General features: G+C 37.6%; 1 protein-coding gene across 1 annotated transcript in view; it reads left to right on the top strand.

The window, feature by feature from the left end:
• Positions 1-19,951, top strand: part of LOC140142142 (thrombospondin type-1 domain-containing protein 7B-like) — a 240,153-nt gene that overhangs the window by 193,954 nt on the left and 26,248 nt on the right. The window contains exons 6-12 of the mRNA XM_072164108.1: positions 5,485-6,241; positions 7,268-7,558; positions 12,930-13,078; positions 14,095-14,259; positions 16,300-16,505; positions 18,778-18,970; positions 19,666-19,903. Of these exons, the coding sequence (XP_072020209.1) occupies positions 5,485-6,241; positions 7,268-7,558; positions 12,930-13,078; positions 14,095-14,259; positions 16,300-16,505; positions 18,778-18,970; positions 19,666-19,903 (1,999 nt within the window). The remainder of the gene's footprint in view (positions 1-5,484; positions 6,242-7,267; positions 7,559-12,929; positions 13,079-14,094; positions 14,260-16,299; positions 16,506-18,777; positions 18,971-19,665; positions 19,904-19,951) is intronic.

Raw genomic sequence — 19,951 nt, 5'->3', positions numbered from 1 at the left:
CAAACAAGCCTGGTATTGGTTCAGTGGTTCTTGATAATTTGAAAAAAATATCTCAAACTTTGACTTTTATGTTGAAGACTTATGGCAGCATGCAGAGCATTAAGGGCTATCCACACAGGGTATAGAATCTGCATCAATTGTGGCTTCTGGAATCCAGATCGATTCAGATTTTCATAGCATCTGCATCTCTGAAGAACCACAAGGCCTTTGCATACTATAGTATAGGGGCAATTCACACAGGATATAAAATCCACATCAATGTGCATTACTTCTGAAATTACGTTTACTCTGAACTTGCATGTTTTATGTGACATATTTTACACTGTAACACTGTGTGGTGTAACATTACTTACAACATTGTACAACATAAAACATTGATTACGGTGTTTATTTCCATTTTTTTCTCTCGCCATCTCCTTTATAGTTTCCAAGTGTATTGTCAAAAATAGATGGTTAAACATTGACAAAATAATACTAGATTTCTTTAACATAATAAAGTGATATAGCACTCATTTGAATGTATTTCATGTGGATTATTTTATTTTAAAATATTTTCATTTTTAATTACAATGTACGCAGCACTGTTGAAGATAGGTGCTTAAAATTTAACAAAACAAAAGTTGTATGACAGAGTCTTTGATAATTATGTATGAAGTATCAGATAGATGAAACAAGACTAACATTAGGCTTGGCATGTTTGTACTCATTTGGCTCTTCCATTTAAAATCCACACTACCCCTGTGGAAAATTTTGGAAATATCTTCCACAGAGTATGAATTTCAAATGAGATGAACTCATTAGGAAGCTCCATGTGAATTTCATACACCTTTTGAGAAAGATTCAGACTGAATCTTCTACAGAGGGTGGGTGAGTTTCAAATAGAGATGGTTAACATGGTTAATGTACTAATTCCATTTGAAATTTGTACTCCCTCTGTGGAAGATATTTCCAAAATCTTCCACAGAGGTAGTGTGGATTTTAAATGCAATGGCCCATTTGAAAGTTTTAACTCTCTTCAGATGTTAACTGCAGAGGACAAGTTTCATATTTTGTTAATTAAAAAAAAATTAGAATTGTAAATTATCATGACAATATTTGACAATCAGCATGAAAAATGCATTAAAATGAGTACAAACAAGCCTAGTTTTGGTTCAGTGGTTCTTAAGATAGCTCTTGATATTTTGAGAAAACATCTTAAAACTATTTGTATTTTTAAGCCTAGCATGCTAGTATTTTTCGTAATTTTTGGTTTTTACTGAGGGGGAAAGAAGGGGGCAAGAGTTCTGACTGGGGGCATTTCCCCCATGCCACCCTTCTCCCGTGGCACCGCCACTGATGAAAATGTGCAATTTTTATCTATTTTTTGCATAACATTTCCATAGATAGCATTACTATTTACAAAACAATGATACTATATAATGAATGAAGTAATCGATACCGAGGAAACTAGAAAGCCATTGCATTAATGAGTCTCGTTTCCTCTCATGTATAGAAATCAATCATAGTCACAAGTGTTCAAAATGGTTGCCGACGTTGTGACATATTTGGGATTTGGTGTGTATGCTATCGATCTAGTTTTACTTTTCTATTGTTTGACTAATTGGTATCTTGAAATCTCATGTCAGTGATTGCGGAATTCTATGAAGCATTTTTTTTTCGTCTTTTTTTTTTGTAGTGTAGTGCATATTTCTTTACTAAACTTACATATACATGTAGTATGGAAACAAGATGCAGGGAGTTTATTTGTTATTACTTTTCATTGCGATTGATGTCTTTGACTAAGATGTGCGGCTTGATTTGTCAAACCCATACCCATTTATTAGCGTAAATTTACTAAAAATAGGGATTTTTGTTTAAGACAAGTCAATATCTTTGCTGTTTTTATATATAGTTGTAGTATGCATAATGCAAAAACAACATGATTTGAGCTTTCAAATAGTGACAGTAATGTGTTTTTTGCATGTAGCATGCTAAATTTTCAAAGGAGACCCATGTCTAAGGATTTGTTTTCAAAAATATATTGACCCATATGTAAGGATTTTTTGTAACCCATCCCTATATAACTCACATGAGTAGAAATTGGGAGAGCTTCACAATAATTGTTACATGCATCATTCATTAGGCATGTTACAGACCAAACTTTACCTCATTTTAAGCTATTTTAGCATTAACATTGCAAATTATCACCAGATTTTAATACCAAATTATCACCAGCTTTTAATACCTAAAATCGCACCTGGATGTATGAGATTAAAATTTCACTTTTAAATGGTTTTCTCTCTAGAAACCTAATTCATATTTGTTAAACTAAACCAGATTGTCCCATGCAGGCTTTAATGCTCTGCGTGCTAGCCATGCGCTTCAAAGGAAAAGAAGTTTTGAAATATTTTCTCAAAATATCAAGAGCTATCTTAAGAACTACTGAACCAATACTAGGCTTGTTTGTACTCATTTTAATGCATTTTTCATGCCGATTCCAAATATGGTCATGAAAATTTACATTTCTGAAATTTTTGAATTAAAATTTTTTTTTTGAAACATGTCGTCTGCATTCGATACCCGCGTGAAGAGAGTTAAGCTTCCCTAATGTTCCCCTCACAAGTAATGCGATACACATACTGGCTTATCCCTTGTCGAGGGTTCCTCCGTGAAAAAGTGGAAAAGTAATCAGAACGACTTGTTTTAATCCAAATGTGGTTCAATTCCTCAGTGAGCCGGGGTGGCATTTATAAATCTTTCATCGCCACGACGACACAGCAACATAATGGATGCGTGCATGTTTAGCGGAGTCACTGCAAATGGAAGTAGACAAGTTGTATTACCACTTTACTCAATGACGGGCTGCTACCAACGAATCTTCAAACAATATTGAACACATTTGCTATTGAAATTAAGGGGCAAAGATTAGGGGTTTATTAAAGTTGTCTTAACCAACTTGGATGTGTGTTAGAGTAGCGTGTGGTTATTAGAGGAGATAGGTGGATTATTAGATTTTTGTTAGTGAAATGTTAATCCTTTTGTGAACATTCGCAACAGTTTATACCATTTTTCACGTTGGTAAGGCATTGACGTCAGTGCGCATGGCACAGCTGAAAATTGGGAGCGGTAGTTCAAATCGCTTGCGAACATGTATACGCGTTTAAAGATGCATATATGCACATGCGAAACAGCTGTCTTGGCCAGTTATTTTTCACACAGTGACATAAACTAGGCAATGCCCTATACCTATAACATACACTGTTTATAGATATCACGCGTCAATGGTGAGAGCACTGTGTATTGTGTATAGGAAAATGAACAGTAACTGCAGTATGTTGCAGCAATTCTAGAAACTTAGAGAAGAACTTCACTACGGTATCATTTGCATTCAAAGATTTATATCATGATTCCTGATACATGCCACAAAGTTAAGAGAGAATTACTTTCTTGAATTGATTCCTGAAAATTGAGTAGAGATGTGATTGTCTGCAACTTTATTGTAATTCTAGCCATGATTTTCATTCCCATCTTATCACAGGGAATTTACATATCCCACAATGCAATGTGACTTGTAAGTTTACATCTTAAATTCGCTGTCGAAGTGATGTAATAATCGGATTAACTACATAGCAATAGATGAATACAATTCACACAGTACCTATATGCATTGAACCATAGATGTCAAAGAACAAGGATAAAGACCAGGATCATAATTCTATAAAATATTCATATCATGTTGATCACTCGCACCTGTAAGATCTTTGAAAAGAGCGGTATTGTATTCAATCTATGATTGCAGACATACACAGGTGATGAGTGCAACATGCTTGTATAGTTTGATCAGCTCATAATCGGTGGGCCTTGTGACATCGCGATTAATATCAATGTATTTTATTTCGAGAACGGTCTTGTGAAGTCCTATAATTGTGTCAAGTTTTTTACATGCAAAATGCAGACCATACAGGTGGGTCAACTTTTGAAAAGCACCCTAAACAAGGATTTAATCCTTGGCTAAAACGATACCCTTAACAGGTAACACGTGCCTGTTAAACAGGGATTTTATTCCTTGCATCAAATTTCATACCCTAAATTTCATTTCCGCGTATTAGCAATTGCAATTTTGCTACCCTTTTATCCAATTTTTCATGTTTTTGACACCCTAAACATGATACGTGTGTATTGTGCATATTGTGCATACCCACGAAAAACTACCCTTTTTAGACGTTTTTATTATCACGGATGGTGTACAGACCACAATGGGAGTGACCCCCCCCTCCAGATCTCATATCCCTGGTATTCCACAGAAAATAAAAAATGCGCACATAGGTTGATCACAATGTATTGAATAGACTGCAGTATGGTATGGGATGCTAATTCAAATTATTTGTTTGATAAAAGCATGCAGGACCTCTATTCAAATTTTGTCACTCCCATTTCTTGCAATGCATTGTGGGTAGACATTGTCCTACTCATGACAGGTGAGCACACAAAGTCCTATATTAGACACTGCTGTTGTATCTTGTGACATTTGTCTCACCTACCCTGTGTAACAATGCCATCATCTTATCATGTTTGATTAGGCCCGCTTTGATCGTGACCAGTGCGGACATTTTGTTGACCAACATGACCCGATGTGATGGTCTGAGACTTGTTTTGCGAATCTTAATGGTCAGCTTGTGACACATTCAGTGTGTACAAGTCAAAACGTGTTCCAACAAATACGACAAAGAAACTCTTAATGTATTTGATATAGGTGTGCATTATAAAGGGCTGAGACAGGATGAAGACTCAGACAGTGTCTTCTTTCCTCTTTTATGAATTTATCAACTCGGAATGGTAAATAACAAAAGTGCAGCAGTGGTAATCAAAAGTTCTAACAGATATTATTTTCTGGTTCTTGTTGGTAGTTGTACACATTCCTTTATATTTGTAACAACTATGGAGAGGAGAAGCAGTGGCGGCACTGGTCAGTACTCTTGCCCCAATCCCCCCCCCCCCCCCGTAAAAAAAACCCAAATTTTTCACTTTTAAGGGCAATTTTTAGCAAAATTTATTGATTTTACCCCCCATGCCCCCCCCTCGAAAAAACATTCCTGGCGCCGTCACTGAGTAGAAGCAAGAAGACTATTGTATAACTTGGTTTTTTTTAACACTTTTTCATTTGTGTGTCAAAGTATATTCCCAGATTTGAATATGCTGTAGATATTAGTAAGGGTGTCCATGATGAATGGTTTTTTTTTTTTTTTTTTTTATTTATTTATTTTTTTTTTTTTTGTCTTTCAATGATGAATGTTTCTGGAACCTCTACGGTCAAGTACATGGTAGAAAAAGTAAAGCTTTAAGTCTACCCAAAACTTTGTCAGTTCAGCCCATTATGCCAAAACAGCCAATTTATTTATGGGCTTAAGTGCTAACAATATTAATTCATGATCTGAATACGGTCAGTGAAGAATTTGTTGAACTTTTTATTGAATATGTCTTTTTCTCATTTTTCTTTTGTTGTAGGTAAATGGGGCAAATGTCAAGGTGACCAATGTGGCTATGGCGGAACACAAAACAGGGCAATGTGGTGTGAACACATCGAAGGCTGGACAGCCAAAAGTTCAGACTGTGACCTCATGTCTGTGCCAGAGAGGGAAAGAACGTGTTTCAAAGTGTGTGCAGAACACGCAGAACTCTTTGAATGGCAGGTAGAAGAGTGGGGGCCTTGCGAGAGAGACGTTGATGAGATTGTGGTCGAGTCTCCGACAAGCTCAGATGCTTGTGGGGAAAAATCATTAGGTTTTCAGTACAGAAAAGTAAAATGTGTGGAAAAGAGTACTACTTATATTCAGAGACCACATGAAAGCTTTATAAGTAATGAAGTCTGCAGGGAACTGCACCCTGAACCTATTATATCCCAAGAATGCATCACCCCTTGTGCTCAAGACTGTATCGTCACACAATTTACACCGTGGACAGAATGCACAAGTACTTGTGGCAATGGCACACAAACACGGACTAGACGAGTTGTCTTACCGCCCTCTAGAGGAGGCTGGCAGTGTCTGCCACTCAGTCAGACGAGAGTCTGCGAGGATATACCCCTCTGTGAAGGGGAGCAAGTGTATACGTATTCTTTCAAGATTGGACCTTGGGGAGAATGTGAACGATTTGAGACAGAGGATCCTGAAGTAATGATAGGTGGTAGAGGGTTTCCACTAATAGGAATGCAGAACAGAGACATCTGGTGCATACAGAGTGATGGAGCAGAAGTCAAATTATCGTAAGTGAAACATTAATTAACCCCCTGAGCACTACCTGCCGATCTAACATTGCCTTTGATTGGCCAATTACAAGATATCTTAATTTTAATCACCAATCAGAATGGAACTTTGCAAATAATTCACCCAAATTTTTTTGTGTGGTGAAATTATTCTAACAATGTTGCTGATTGGTCCAATTGATAATAAAAACTTCTTTTTGATCAATAGGCAGGTAGTTCTCATGGAGTTAAGATTGATAGAATCTTACTAAAGTGATATGTTGTTATGACCTGTTATTTCCTTTACAGAAGGTGCCACAAGTCAATTTTCGTCCCCATTTGTCAACCTTTTGTTTCATTTTTAGTCATTTTAATGACATTTTACTCTTTGCCGTCCCCATTTGATCCCAGAAAAGGTGGGATTGCCCACTGGCTATGCCACTGAGTACTAGTACTCAAAGGAGATGAGTATGTCATGAAATTGACAACTTTGTTTATACTGTATAAAGAAGTCCTATATGATCGATCCAAAAATGACGTAGGCTTATAATTAAAGACAGAGATAAAAAGAATTTATCGCGTCTGATGTCACTGTCAATTACGGTCCTTGATTGGTTTACACATGTTAATCAGCGCGTAAACAATGGTAAAAGGAAGACCGATCCATCTGGTGCTGATCGGAGAAAAGGAATAACAGCAAATGGCGAAAAATACATACTTTTACAAGGCAAAAAGCAGCTTTTCTAGGCATTGTGGACATGGTGCATTCGGTTAAGAAAGTTTCCTACTATAAAGACCTAACTTTTGAGATGGTTTGCATGTCGAAAGGTGCAAAATTAACAATAAAGGCGCCCGGTTATAAATCCGCGTTCAGCAAGTCATCATCACGACACTTGTAAACAAACCGTGCTTGAGTTTGATTGACAGATGACGTCAGACGCGATAAATTCTGTTTATCTTTGTCTTTCATTATAGTTGATTCCTCGTTGTTTTTTTGTGATAATTCTTGATTAACACCATCTTCTTTAAAATTTTATCTAATCCCAGAAAATGTCTCACTGGTCATCGATCAAGATATCCTGCTAAATACCAAGCTTGCATCATCACCCAAAACTGTGAGGTATCCCAATGGAGTGATTGGTCATCTTGTCCGGTCATGTGTCCACATCCGGATGGAATCACTTACACATCTCAGGACAGGCCTACAGCCTACAGGATTCGTAGCAGACAGGTGGAGCAGCTGTCACTGGGTGCTGGAAAACTTTGTCCAAATCTGGAAGAGAGACAACCTTGTAGGATTGAAGAAGGCGTTACCATCAGTACTGAGGGATGTCCAAGGTTTGTATGAGTTGAAAACTGATCAGCAGTGGTGGGGAGGGGCAGTGGTGGTGGGGGCATTGGTGATGGTGGGTGACAATCATGTAGGATTGAAGAAGGTGTGACCATTAGTACTGAGGGCTGTCCAAGGTTTGTATGAGTTGAAAGCTGATAGGGAACTGCAAATTTATAATGATCAGTAGTGTTGGTGGGGGTCAGTGGTAGTGGAGGGTCATGGTAGTAGGGGTCAGTGGTAGTGGAGGTGGTGGGTGACAATCATGTAGGATTGAAGAAGGTGTCACCATCAGTACTGAGAGCTGTCCAAGGTTTGTATGAGTTGAAAGCTGATAGAAGACTGCAAATTATTATGATCTGCAGTGGTGGATGGGGGCAGTGGTGGTGGTGGTGGGTGACAATCATGTAGGATTGAAGAAGGTGTTACCATCAGTACTGAGGGGACTGCAAATTATGATGATCAGAAGTGGTGGTGGTGGTGGGGGGAGCTGTGGTGCGGGCAGTGGTGGTGGTGGTGGGTGACAATCATGTAGGATTGAAGAAGGTGTTACCATCAGTACTGAGGGACTGCAAATTATGATGATCAGAAGTGGTGGTGGTGGGGGGAGCTGTGGTGCGGGCAGTGGTGGTGGTGGGTGACAATCATGTAGGATTGAAGAAGGTGTTTTAACACCTTCTGATGTTAAAACATCAGTGCTGAAGCCTTTTTTTTTTAAATGTACAAATTGCATGTAGGAAAAGAACTACATAGTCCTGGTCATGATATGAAGTACACTCATAAAAATGATGAACTACCAAAGTTACCCACGTTTGTGTCAGATTCACCAGTTGACATTTTAAAAAGGTGATTACTCAACGGTGTATAATAATACCTGGCATAATTTATAACGAGCTTGTATCGCCCACTTTGTGATTTGTGTGAAATTAATGTTTTATACAATGCCAAGCTGTGAAACATCTTATTTAGTTTACAACAACATGAGTGATTAGGACTATTTCTCTGTCTGCTGTATTATACCCTTTGCACATGTTACAAGGTTCCAAAATGGTCAAAATAATGAACAAAAATTTCTAAAAAAAGTTTTGAATTGTGCAATATGGTGGCCATATTTGTAATCAGAATGAAGTTATGCATTGATTTGAGTACAACCATGCATAACATTGGTTCAGGGATTCTTATGTTACCTCATTTTACATAAAAGTTTCCAAGATGTTAGGTAACTTTTTGTGACTACAGACTTCTGTTGTATGCAAATCCTTTATGCAGCATTGCAAATTTAATGTATTACCATCTTAGTTGCGTTACCTTACACCTGATGCTAGTGATATCCAGGGTTGCCAAAAGAATTCAACCCGAATCACGGGTCAAATAATCCAAAAGTCGCCCAATTTTTCTCTTCACCATTGGTTTCTATGGGGCAGGAAACTACCGGAAGTTGCGGGAGCCAATGTTGAAAAAGTCACCCAATTTTTTTCCTAACCATTGGATTCTATGGGATAGGAATTTGTCAAAAGTCACAGAGAAAATTTTCAGAAGTCGCCAAATTGGGCTGCCAAATCGCGGGTTTGGCAACCCTGGTAATATCGTGGGAGGATTGCAAAGGAGCAGATTTGTCTGACAAGAAATTATTTTAAAACGTAAAGGAAAATTGATACTAAGGCAGGATACATTTCTATGTTCATCTTCATGTGTGGATTCATAATTCAGAGAGTGGATATGACAAGAGAGAGAGAAAGGGAGAGAGAGAGAAGATACATAAATCATGGGGTAAATAGGAGAGAAGAGAGTTAGGGGCAGAGAGAGAGCTCGTGAATCTTTAATTCAGGGACATTCATGATGCTTTTCACTGTATTAGTGGGGATAATTTTTGCAAGTGGGGACATTGCGAAGTCCCCACTAAAAATGAGAAAGACACCGTTTTTAAGAGTGGGGTTCCCATGTATCTTGTCATTTTACATGCATATAGAGAGAGTTTTTAAAAAAGTGGGGACAATCCAAAATAGCCACAGAAAGTATAGGTGAAAGTTATGAGTCCGCACTATTTATGAGAGAATCTACTCTTTCTACCTTTTAAGGAAGCATATATCGGGGTGAGAGAGGATAAAAATAGGGGGTTTCCCTCTACTAGTGATATAAAAAAATTCTAGGACTAGTGTTAGTGGGCAGTGGTAGCACCAGGAATTTTTTGGGGCATTGGGGGCGGGCAAAGTGAATTTCAGGGGGGGGGGGCAAAATTGGCAAATTTTTGCAACATTGCCGCATAAAAAGTGGAAATTTACGTGATTTTGGGGTTTTGCCTCAAAAGTGGGGGGGCAAGAAAAATATTTTCCCCGTAGCGCCACCACTGGTAGTGGGGACAAAATTCACACAAATTTGGTCGCATCACTCTGTATGCATCACTATTATGATTTGGCAAAAAGGGGAGAGAAAGAAAGAGAGATGGAAAATGGAGGCAGAAAACAAGGGAAAGTTGAACTAAAATTATTATAGCAAGAATATAATGTAAAAAATGTGTGAAACAAGCATTGAAGCTTTAAACATTCTGACATTATAAGAGCATAGATAAAACATTACTTGGGATATAGTCTTGGACCATAAAGTGAAGGAGGAACTTCCATCAGCATAAAACTGCCAGAGAAAATTTGTCTATAAACCTGATGCACTACAAAGTCACTTGTCACCCTTATTATGCTTATTAACTCTCTCCATGCTGGTGTCGACTGCCGAGACGAAAAGTTTAAATTTTTTTTTAAAATCAGAATTGTAAATTTTCATGACCATATTTGGAATCAGCATGAAAAATGCATAAAAATGAGTACAAACAAGCCCAGTATTGGTTCATTGGTTCTTAAGATAGCTCTTGATATTTTGACAAAATATCTCAAAACTTGGACTTCTAAAAATTACTTAATCAAAACTTGGAATGTTTGTAAAAGATTTTCAAAATGGTCACTTAAATATGAATTTGTTGAATTTTCAAAAAAAAAATTTTGAACTGCCGTCTGCTTTTTGTTATTCACATCAAAAGGGTTATTTTATAGATGGCCTAAGTGAAAAGTATAAGTAAAAGTCATAAATCATAAATCCCGCTAAAAGAAATCACTAAACATCCACCGGATTCAAGTTAATAGCATGCACTACTTGTGCAGCCATTTCCAAATTGCTGCCTATGTACCCATCATATATATTTTAGTATAAAGTGGGCTTGTATGAGGAGCAAAAACAAATCTTCCTCCTTGTTTGGAAAATGTGAAAGGTGAATTCCGGTGAGGGAATGTTATTACTTGAGGGTTTAAGCTGGAAAAGAGGGCTGCCTCACTATCCATTAGGCTATTTTTGAAAAGTAAATTATTTAGAGGTTGTTGGCTGGTTTTTAAAGGCAAATTATTTCTTGCCATCTCTGTTTGTTTTTCATTTTGGGGTGACTCTGTGTTTTGTTTAATCACATTTGATTTATATGGGTTTACAACTAGAGCAAAGAAATATCAGTTTTAGTTGTGGTTGGTTTTGATAGAATGACATCTATTTTTGGATTATTGCTGGTGTAAATTCACAAGCAATAATAAATTGATTTCAAGAACAACTAAACCAATAAAATGGCATAATTAAGGGCAGGACACTCAAACTGAAAGCATTCTAAATTTGACCGTGAAAATCAGGCCATAGAAATAATTCAGCTTTTCTAAGAACTAACAAGCTAATTTGAACAAATGTCTGTAAATTTCTGCAAATTAAATATTAGCAGGGGTACATTATGTGTTTCTGGCTACAAAAATAGTCTTTTGATGCACTAATATGTAATATGAGCGATGGACAAAAACAAAATGATAATTACACATAAAAAAGGTGCCAATCATGGTAATTTTTTGTATTATTTTCTGCCACTTTTTGAAATTTTCTGGTAACTATGTTACCACCATTTTATATGTTCTGATGAAAATTGAGGGTGTAGGGAGGGGGTGCACTGCCACCATTGTGATGACACCCTGGTGATTACACCCTTTTCATGCTCCTACTCTCCAAGACCCCTGTTTATAGTTAGTTGTGGATCCTGTGCCATGTATTTTGCACCCTGTCATGCTCTTTTAGCATTTTCAGAAAAGATTCACCTCCAGCTCCAAAGACCCTGTTTTTGTGACAAAATCAGTTATCAAGACCCTACGTTTGTAAACCTGCATGGCATATACTATAAATAATTTTATCTGATGGTAATAGGGTCAGATGTGTCCGATGAGGATGAAATAATTCAAGGTCACCAGGTCACTTTTTACTACTGCTCCTCATCTCATTCCAGTAATTGTTTTTGTCACTTGAAGTTGTTGAATTCAACACCCACGATGAGTTAGGTCACAGGTCTTTTAATTATCTCAAAGTATGCTGGCTGATGTTTTTTTAAAAATAGATTGCCCATTCTCCATAAATTCATTGTAATATGGAAGAAACAATGTAATAAAACACCGCTGTGCTTAACCATTTCTGGTGCCATTCAAACATGCAAGATTTTGATTCTATTAAGGTGGTATTGGAGGCATTTTCTAGAAATTAGGAAATGCTTTGAGCATGTTTTAAACAGATTAATTGCGTAGGATAGAGTGCACTGATCAATATGCCTTTTGTTTGGAGCAAATCGGACATACGGTTTCCATAATACATTAGCTAATTTGCATAAATGCTAATTAATTAGGCAAATGTGCAAATTAGGGGCGGCTTCACTATATAATGCATTGGAACACATTAGAAACACTTTGACCAAGTTTCAGGACAAAAGTATGCAAAATAAAAGTACCTTGAACATTAATGCATTGATTTTTGGCAAAATATTGGCAAAAAAATTACATATTAATGAGCCTTTCCAGTCCTTTTAAATCATTAACTTTGTTGATTATTGATAAAAACAATAAGATACAAAGAAAATATAAATTGATATAATTTGAAAACCATGTCTGATTTGTTTCAAACAAAAGGCATATTGATAAGTGTGCTTTGCTCTACTCAACTTATTAGTCTGTTTAAAACATGCTTAGACCACTTCCATAATGCCTCCAATACCACCTTAATTATTTGCTTCGATCTTTCATCCTTTAAATTTGAAGCTGAACATAGTTGGTAGAGTGTCTTTCTTTCCATGAGGGTAAGATTTGACATGCTGGCAAATCCAGATGAGTTGGATACCTTGGTGCATTCACATATCAACTGACTTTCATTTCTTTTCTGATAATGTATTCTTTTATGTACTTATCACCAGGACTTATCATCATTACTTTTAAAGATACAACGAAAAACAATGCTTTGAGTGATCCTGCATGCCGCCTTAAGTGTATCAGTAATTCATAATTAGACACCTTACTTATTGTTTTCCCTGTTATATTTGTCCAGGTACACATGGCATACGGGAGGCTGGAGTGAATGCAGTGTGTCAGCAGTCATGTCACAACGTCAGGCTGTAGAGTATGCCAAAAACAGGACCCTGTGTGGAGGAGGCTTACATAAGAGGCATGTCTACTGTATTAGGATGAATGACACAGGTAGGCTGACCATGGAGAAATAGGGGAAACTATTTTTCCTGAGGTACTAGCTACAGGCCTACCACCCTGAACCCTGGTGTACCCTGTCATGTCAGAGTCTACATAAGAGGCATGTCTCATGTACTAGGATCAGGGGCAGATCCAGGAATTTTCAATAGAGGGCGCTGAGCCACCGCTGCTGTGGCTCGGTGCCCACTCAAAGTCAAGCACCGCTCTGTAAAAATACACAAAGTCAAGCGCTACTCGGCAAAAATTGGGGGTGCCGGGTGTGCACCCTCCCCCTTAAATCCGCCCCTAAGGATGAATGACATAGGTAGGCTGACCAATGGGTGTGGGGTAGGGATGGTATCAACACCCTGGTGACCAATGGGTGTGGGGTAGGGATGGTATCAACACCATGATGTACTCTCTGTCATGTCAGAATTCAAATTTGTAGAACAACTATACTCACCAGTATCTGTTGCAAGTTTTAAGAAGAAAACATTAAGGATATAATGCAATGTGGCCTGTGTGATGGGTTGTCATGATATACACTGACAAGGATATAAGCATAGACATATGCCATCTGATAATGCTGGATGGATAGTGAGTGTTAGTAGATTTCACAGCAAAATATTATTTTAATAAGGCCAAAAAATAATAATGGTATGTCTCAAAGCTCACAAGTGGTTTGAAAACAAATGCGAAATGCGATTTTTTTATATTTTTTTTATTCTCGACTTTTTTCATGGTATTTGGAGAGAAAAAAAATCCGATTTTCGCGAATTTTTCTGGAAAAACTATAAAAAAATTTTTTTGAAATAAAAAAATCCGCATTTCTTTTTTTTTCCAAATCTCACGAATTTTAAAATGCATGCCTGTGAGCTTTGAGACAAACCTTTTTTTTTTTGGCCTAATAGAATCTTGTTGTCTATACTTGATAGTTTGCATGATATAGCCTATATATAGCACCATTGTATCAAATTTATGTACATAAAGTTTGACACAACATTTACCTCTGTGTCTCCTGTCTGCAGTTTTCACACCAGTGCCAGATGAGTTATGTGAATCTTCCAGTAAACCACCATCAAATGGAGAGTGCAGTGTGCCATGCCCAAAAGACTGCAAAGTATCTGCCTGGGGACCATGGAGTGGATGCAAGACTACATCATGCTCGGTACAATCATACAAAAGAGAGAAAGGTAGGTTGGAACACCCGTAATTAACCCCGTGAGAACTACATGCCTATTGGTCAAAAAGATGTTTTCATTATCAATTGGACCAATCAGCAACATTGTTACAATAATTTCACTACCCACAAAAAATTGGAGTGAATTATTTGCAAAGCTCCATTCTGATTGGTGATTAAAATGAAGATCATTTAATTGACCAATCAGAGGCAATGTTAGATTGGCAGGTAGTGCTCAGGGGGTTAAGGCGAGTGTTATGGCAGGAGCCATATTTATCCAGTTGTAGCCCTTAACTAAAGAACTGCAGTGTACTTCTTAATATTAAACCATTGATCTTACAAAATATGAGTCAAGGAAGCAAATAATCACATATATATTTCCATAGGTCTTGTGGTTCTTGAGTTAAAGCCAATGATATATGTCAAAACTTCAAAAGAAAATCATGCACATGGGGTGTAAGTGACACCCAAGCCATGGGATCTTTATACAGAACTCATACCATTCCTTTGAGTACAAACAATGCTAGATCATGCGCCCTTCTGACCCACCTTAATACAGACAAATTACCATATTCAACCTTATGTGCATGTGCACTTCTTTTGGACTTCAAAATCTGATCTTGATTGGAGCAATCATTGGTCATTTAAGTGAAAATCTTATCAATGAATTATATGTAATTCTGCTTTGAATGTTTAAAGCACTCAAGTTCACAACAGAACACTGAAAAGTAGTATTTTCGTATCACACAGTGCTGTTCATATGACCTTCTAATGTTTCAGAGCATGCTTGTAAGGTGTCAAAGCAGTTATAAACTTGTTTCTATTTGAATATCACTTAGCAGGATAATATTACTGCAGACTTCAGAGATGTCACATTTCGGATTTAAAATTCGGATTTTCAAAAAAAAAAAAAAAAATAATTTTTTTTAATTTTTTTTTTAATTTTTTTTCGCTTTTTGAGTGGCCCTGGACCAAGAGTTAAATGCTTAAGTTTAGAACAAGCCAGGAGCTTTGAACTGTTCTTTTTACCCTCTGAAATGGCCTTTACTGTGGTGCTAAATGTGCAGAAACCATCTGGCTTGGGGCGGGGGGCCCTTAAGCCGCCCCGGACCCCCCCGCCGTGTTGCGCGAGAGCTTCGCTCGCTACGCTTTGCAAGTTCAGGATTTTTTTGGGACAGCCTGTGACATCTCTGTGCAGTGATCCGTCTGTTATTACTGTCACAAATTGTGGACCATTTTGACAACACTGATTAAGAACCTACCGTATTTCGTCAAATAAACGCCCCCGGGGGCGTTACATTTTCCCAAGGGGGGCGTTTGTTAGAGGTCATTTTTAGCACGACAATTCCCGTTAAAATCATTAGGTAAGCTTAAAAGTCACGCTAAAATGACGAACTATGAACTTTTGACACTGACTTTTGGTTCACTTCCGGGTTGCCGATGCAGATTTTCGCCATTTATTGCTGCTATTATCAACCATGTGAGCAACTTGGTAAGCTTACTACACAAGATAGCATGGAAATATCGGAATTTTTGAAACATCTTGGTTGAACAAAGTGGTGGGGGGTATTTATTTGGGGGGGGGGGCGACTATTTGACGAAATACAGTAATTATCTTCAATATTATGATTCCAAGAATGAATAATGTGCATGCCTCTAAGGTGGGAGTATGTATGTTTGAACTTGATTGGACTCCTGTGCATTTACAAGGGCTGTTAATGTTGGGACTTAAAGCCATAATGTACGATTTTGTAATATGAAATTGGTTGATTTTTTTTCAAACCTAAATGGAATCATCTAAATTTGTTGTGTTTGTCAGGGCAATTTTTACATAATTTTTATATAATTTTTACATAATTTTTACATAATTTTTACATAATTTTTATATAATTTTTACATAATTTTTACATAATTTTTACATAATTTTTACATAATTTTGACATTAAAATGTCTGAATACAACATAATGTAAAAATTTTAAAAAGTCAAAAGGGATCCCAAATCCAAGATATACCAATGCAAATATGTATTATTTGTTTGTTTCTTCCATGCAGGACATCGAATTCGAACCAGAGATATAATGATGCAACCAGATATCGGTGGTCAAGAGTGTCCTCATTTAGCAGAGTTTTTACCCTGTGACATTCACATGTGTTATGAATGGGCCATGGAACCTATTGAAGAGTGTATTATCAAAACTGGTGACTATTGTGGTGAAGGAACTCAACAACATAGAGTGACTTGTGTTGGACCTGATAGGGTAAGATCAGTGGCATAACTAGGGGGGCAAGGGGGCAATGTGCCCCTGGCGCTACCACTAGGGGGGCGCCAAATCGGCCTCACTTAAAAAAATATTGAACCTACCATTTGGCATGCATGACCATGATTGCAATTTCATAATGTCTTATTATTAAAATACACTCTCACATCTAAGATATTCTCAGGTGGGGGGTAGGGGCACCAATTTTGTTTCTTGCCCCGGGCGCTACCAACTAGAGTCACACCACTGGGTAAGATAAGCAAACCGCACCTGAAGGAGTGTATCACTAGATAATCTTGGAAGGGGGCTGTGTAGTGCAAGACTCCCTTTACCATGTATGGATTAAGAACCTTATGAAGTGCATATTGTTTGTGATGGACCAAGTGACATAGCCAAGGAGGGGCAAAGGAGAACAGTGATGCCAATGCCGTGCCTTAGGTGCTCAATTGGGCTACTTGGCTATCATTTGTTGCTACTCCAAAAATTGTGCCGCTACTTGCCTAAAATTGGGCTACTTTGCACAAGTCAGGTTGTGGCAGTAGTCTGATGTATTTTCTTTTCAATTTAGCTGATTTATAAAGTGCTTTTCCGCCCAATTGGTTGATTTGCGTTCTTAATGTGGGTCAATCCGCCCAAATATCCAGTATTGGGTGCTTAAAAATTGGGGTACTTGAGACTCCTTTACAACAGCCTGGCGAGCCAATGTGCTGCGCCTTGACGCTGAAAAGTTTTGGCAACACTGAAGGGGAAAGCTGCCTATAACTGATTTTGAGGACATTGATATACAAGAGTCACAATGTCTTACTACCTGTTGTGTAATGAGAAGAGACCATAATGTTTAAGCAACAGTTCCAAATTTTGAAGCCATGGATAGTTATATGCAAGAGTCACATTTTAGTAACATTGATATAGAATTAGCCCCACCCTGCAGCTGTCTATCACCATGTACAACCATGAAATCAATGTCAAAACTATGGGCTATTAAAAACAAATCTAAATAGCTAGCCCTGTCACACATTTCATTTCATTGAGTTGTGTTGAGTTGAGTCGGCAGCTTCAACTGTCCACCGGTCGTACTCTCGCCAACTTACCCTGAAACCTAGGATTGCGTGCAAATATCAGAACCAGGGATGGTCCCCCTTCTCTTTTCGAAAAAGCTCTGACACTTTTTATTACTATTACAACTTATGAAAAAGATATGTACTTGGAGCTACCAGAAAAGATGAAGAAAGACATTTTCACCTTGTTTGGCAGTATTTTGAAAACAGTTGGCTAGATGTGTGTACACTAATGTATTTGTTCATTTGGCTCCTAAAATAAATATGTTTTTCCTTTAAAGGGGGGTAACCCTATCGGTTTAGGATATGGATTCTCTTCAAACTTACACACAATGTCAAATATTGTCCCCTTTATCAATCTATGTGAGAAAACGGGAACAATTTCAGCATAAATGTGAATAATTAGCATATTAGCAAGCCAATACACTGGTACGCGTGCATTGCATTCTGGTCAGGCATCTCAAACAACGGCCGAAGCGCATGTCCCGGTGGAAACAGGAAGTGTTCGCCTTGGTACTGAAAACCGCTCGCCCTGTACACTTTTATACCCTCTATTCATACTGATTAATCTTAAAAAACATTACATATCACTGCGCTCATTATCATTCTTGACAAGATAGCCCATGCTGTATTTACTTCGCTTAATTATTTCTTTATTTTTAGCTATATGATGCACATTTTCACATATTTATGATTTTTCTTTGTTTTATTTTTTAACTAATTTTTTAATGGGGGGGAGGTGCTCTCATAATTTTTTTCATATTCCTCATATCATGCTTGACAATATAGGTCATGTTTCCTTATTTATTTCGCCTCTTATGTATTTCTTTATTTTTGTTTTTTGTTTTATATCATTATAGCGCCATCTATAGTTTGACATTAGGGGCCTATTTGATGTATTTTTATGACTAATTGGTACTGGGGTGAAGTCTTCCGAATCTATTCCGATTTCATTCTATGACTACCCAAAACTCCCGTGTCGTGTAAAATGCTAACAACTGGTATACCTGTAAAACCGCTGTGTTTCATGATTTCTCCGAAATACATCGACTTGGAGCGTCAAATTTCAGGATAGTAATGAGAAAAATAGTATCTATTATGTGATACCAAAACCTCATCAACAATGAAAAAATCGGGGATGATGCTGTCGATCGGGTTACGGACCTTTAAGGTGAAGGACCATGTTACTGAATGAATTTGTGTTTTGTCTACAGACACCTGTCAGTGATCGTGACTGTGCTTCCACAATCTCTGAAGATAAGCCAATGGTAGAGCAGCCATGTACTATCCCATGTCCAGATGATTGTGTACTCACTGAATGGGGACCCTGGAGTGCTTGCTCACAGTCGTGTGGTAAAGGAGGAACAGAAACCAGACGTAGATCAATACTGGCCAGGAATAAACCAGGTTTGTTTTCAGCGGTGTTCACTGTGTCTCTGATTGTCTAGCATAAATGTGACGTGTCATGTCAAAAGGAGACACTTTTGGGCAGGATCGTAAATGGAGAAATAGCCAAAAATCTGCTTTAGGTGATTTTTTCACAATTTGGGTTTCTTACGAATTTGTGATGTTATTAATGTTTAAAATATTGTCTGATAGTTCCAGACCAGAATATAACTGGCATCATGTATTTTTTGAGACATTTGTCAAGGTAATTCCTACTTTCAACATGTCAATAATATTTCTAAAGGCCGATATCTCAATTTCCAATTTTATTATAGCATAACTTATTTAACTCAATATCTTCGCTTAGGAATGTCCGATTTCATTGGGGACAACGGTGTTATGGAGCAAAATATGTCTATATTTAAGATATGTAAGAACCTCAAAATTGATAACCTGCCCAAAAGTGTCTCCTTGTGACATGACATCTCACAAATATGCACACATGTACAGTCAGTGCTAGTGTGGTTGTGCAGACATTGCATGTCAAAACCTATCCATTCTCTACAGAAGGATATGGATCTTACTTTCAATCAACGCTCACAGTTGCAACTTGAACATTCAATAATAATTTTACCACACTGGCTATTGTAGAAAAAACACAAATTTTGTACAGTTTTGATAACTTCAAGTTTTGTTTGTTTCTTTGTTCACGGCAGGTTCAAAGGAATGTCCTGATGAGGAGCTTGTAGAAGAGAGACTGTGCAACAGTCATAGTTGTGTTGGTTTTGCATGGATGGCTACTGGGTGGACTGCATGTCAGAGTGTAAACACTGCATATCACATTCCCCCTAATCACTTGATTGAAGGTATAACATGTGGAGTAGGGCGTCAGACCAGAATACAGGAGTCAGTGTGTGTGAGAGTCAGCAACTTTAAGGAGGCACCTGATAAAAGGTACAACACTGATATAAAATTGGATGGTTTGAACCCAATACACAAATT

Source organism: Amphiura filiformis, chromosome 20 (assembly GCF_039555335.1).
Source record: "Amphiura filiformis chromosome 20, Afil_fr2py, whole genome shotgun sequence".
Lineage (NCBI taxonomy): Eukaryota > Metazoa > Echinodermata > Ophiuroidea > Amphilepidida > Amphiuridae > Amphiura > Amphiura filiformis.
This window is presented reverse-complemented; position numbering and strand designations above follow the sequence as displayed.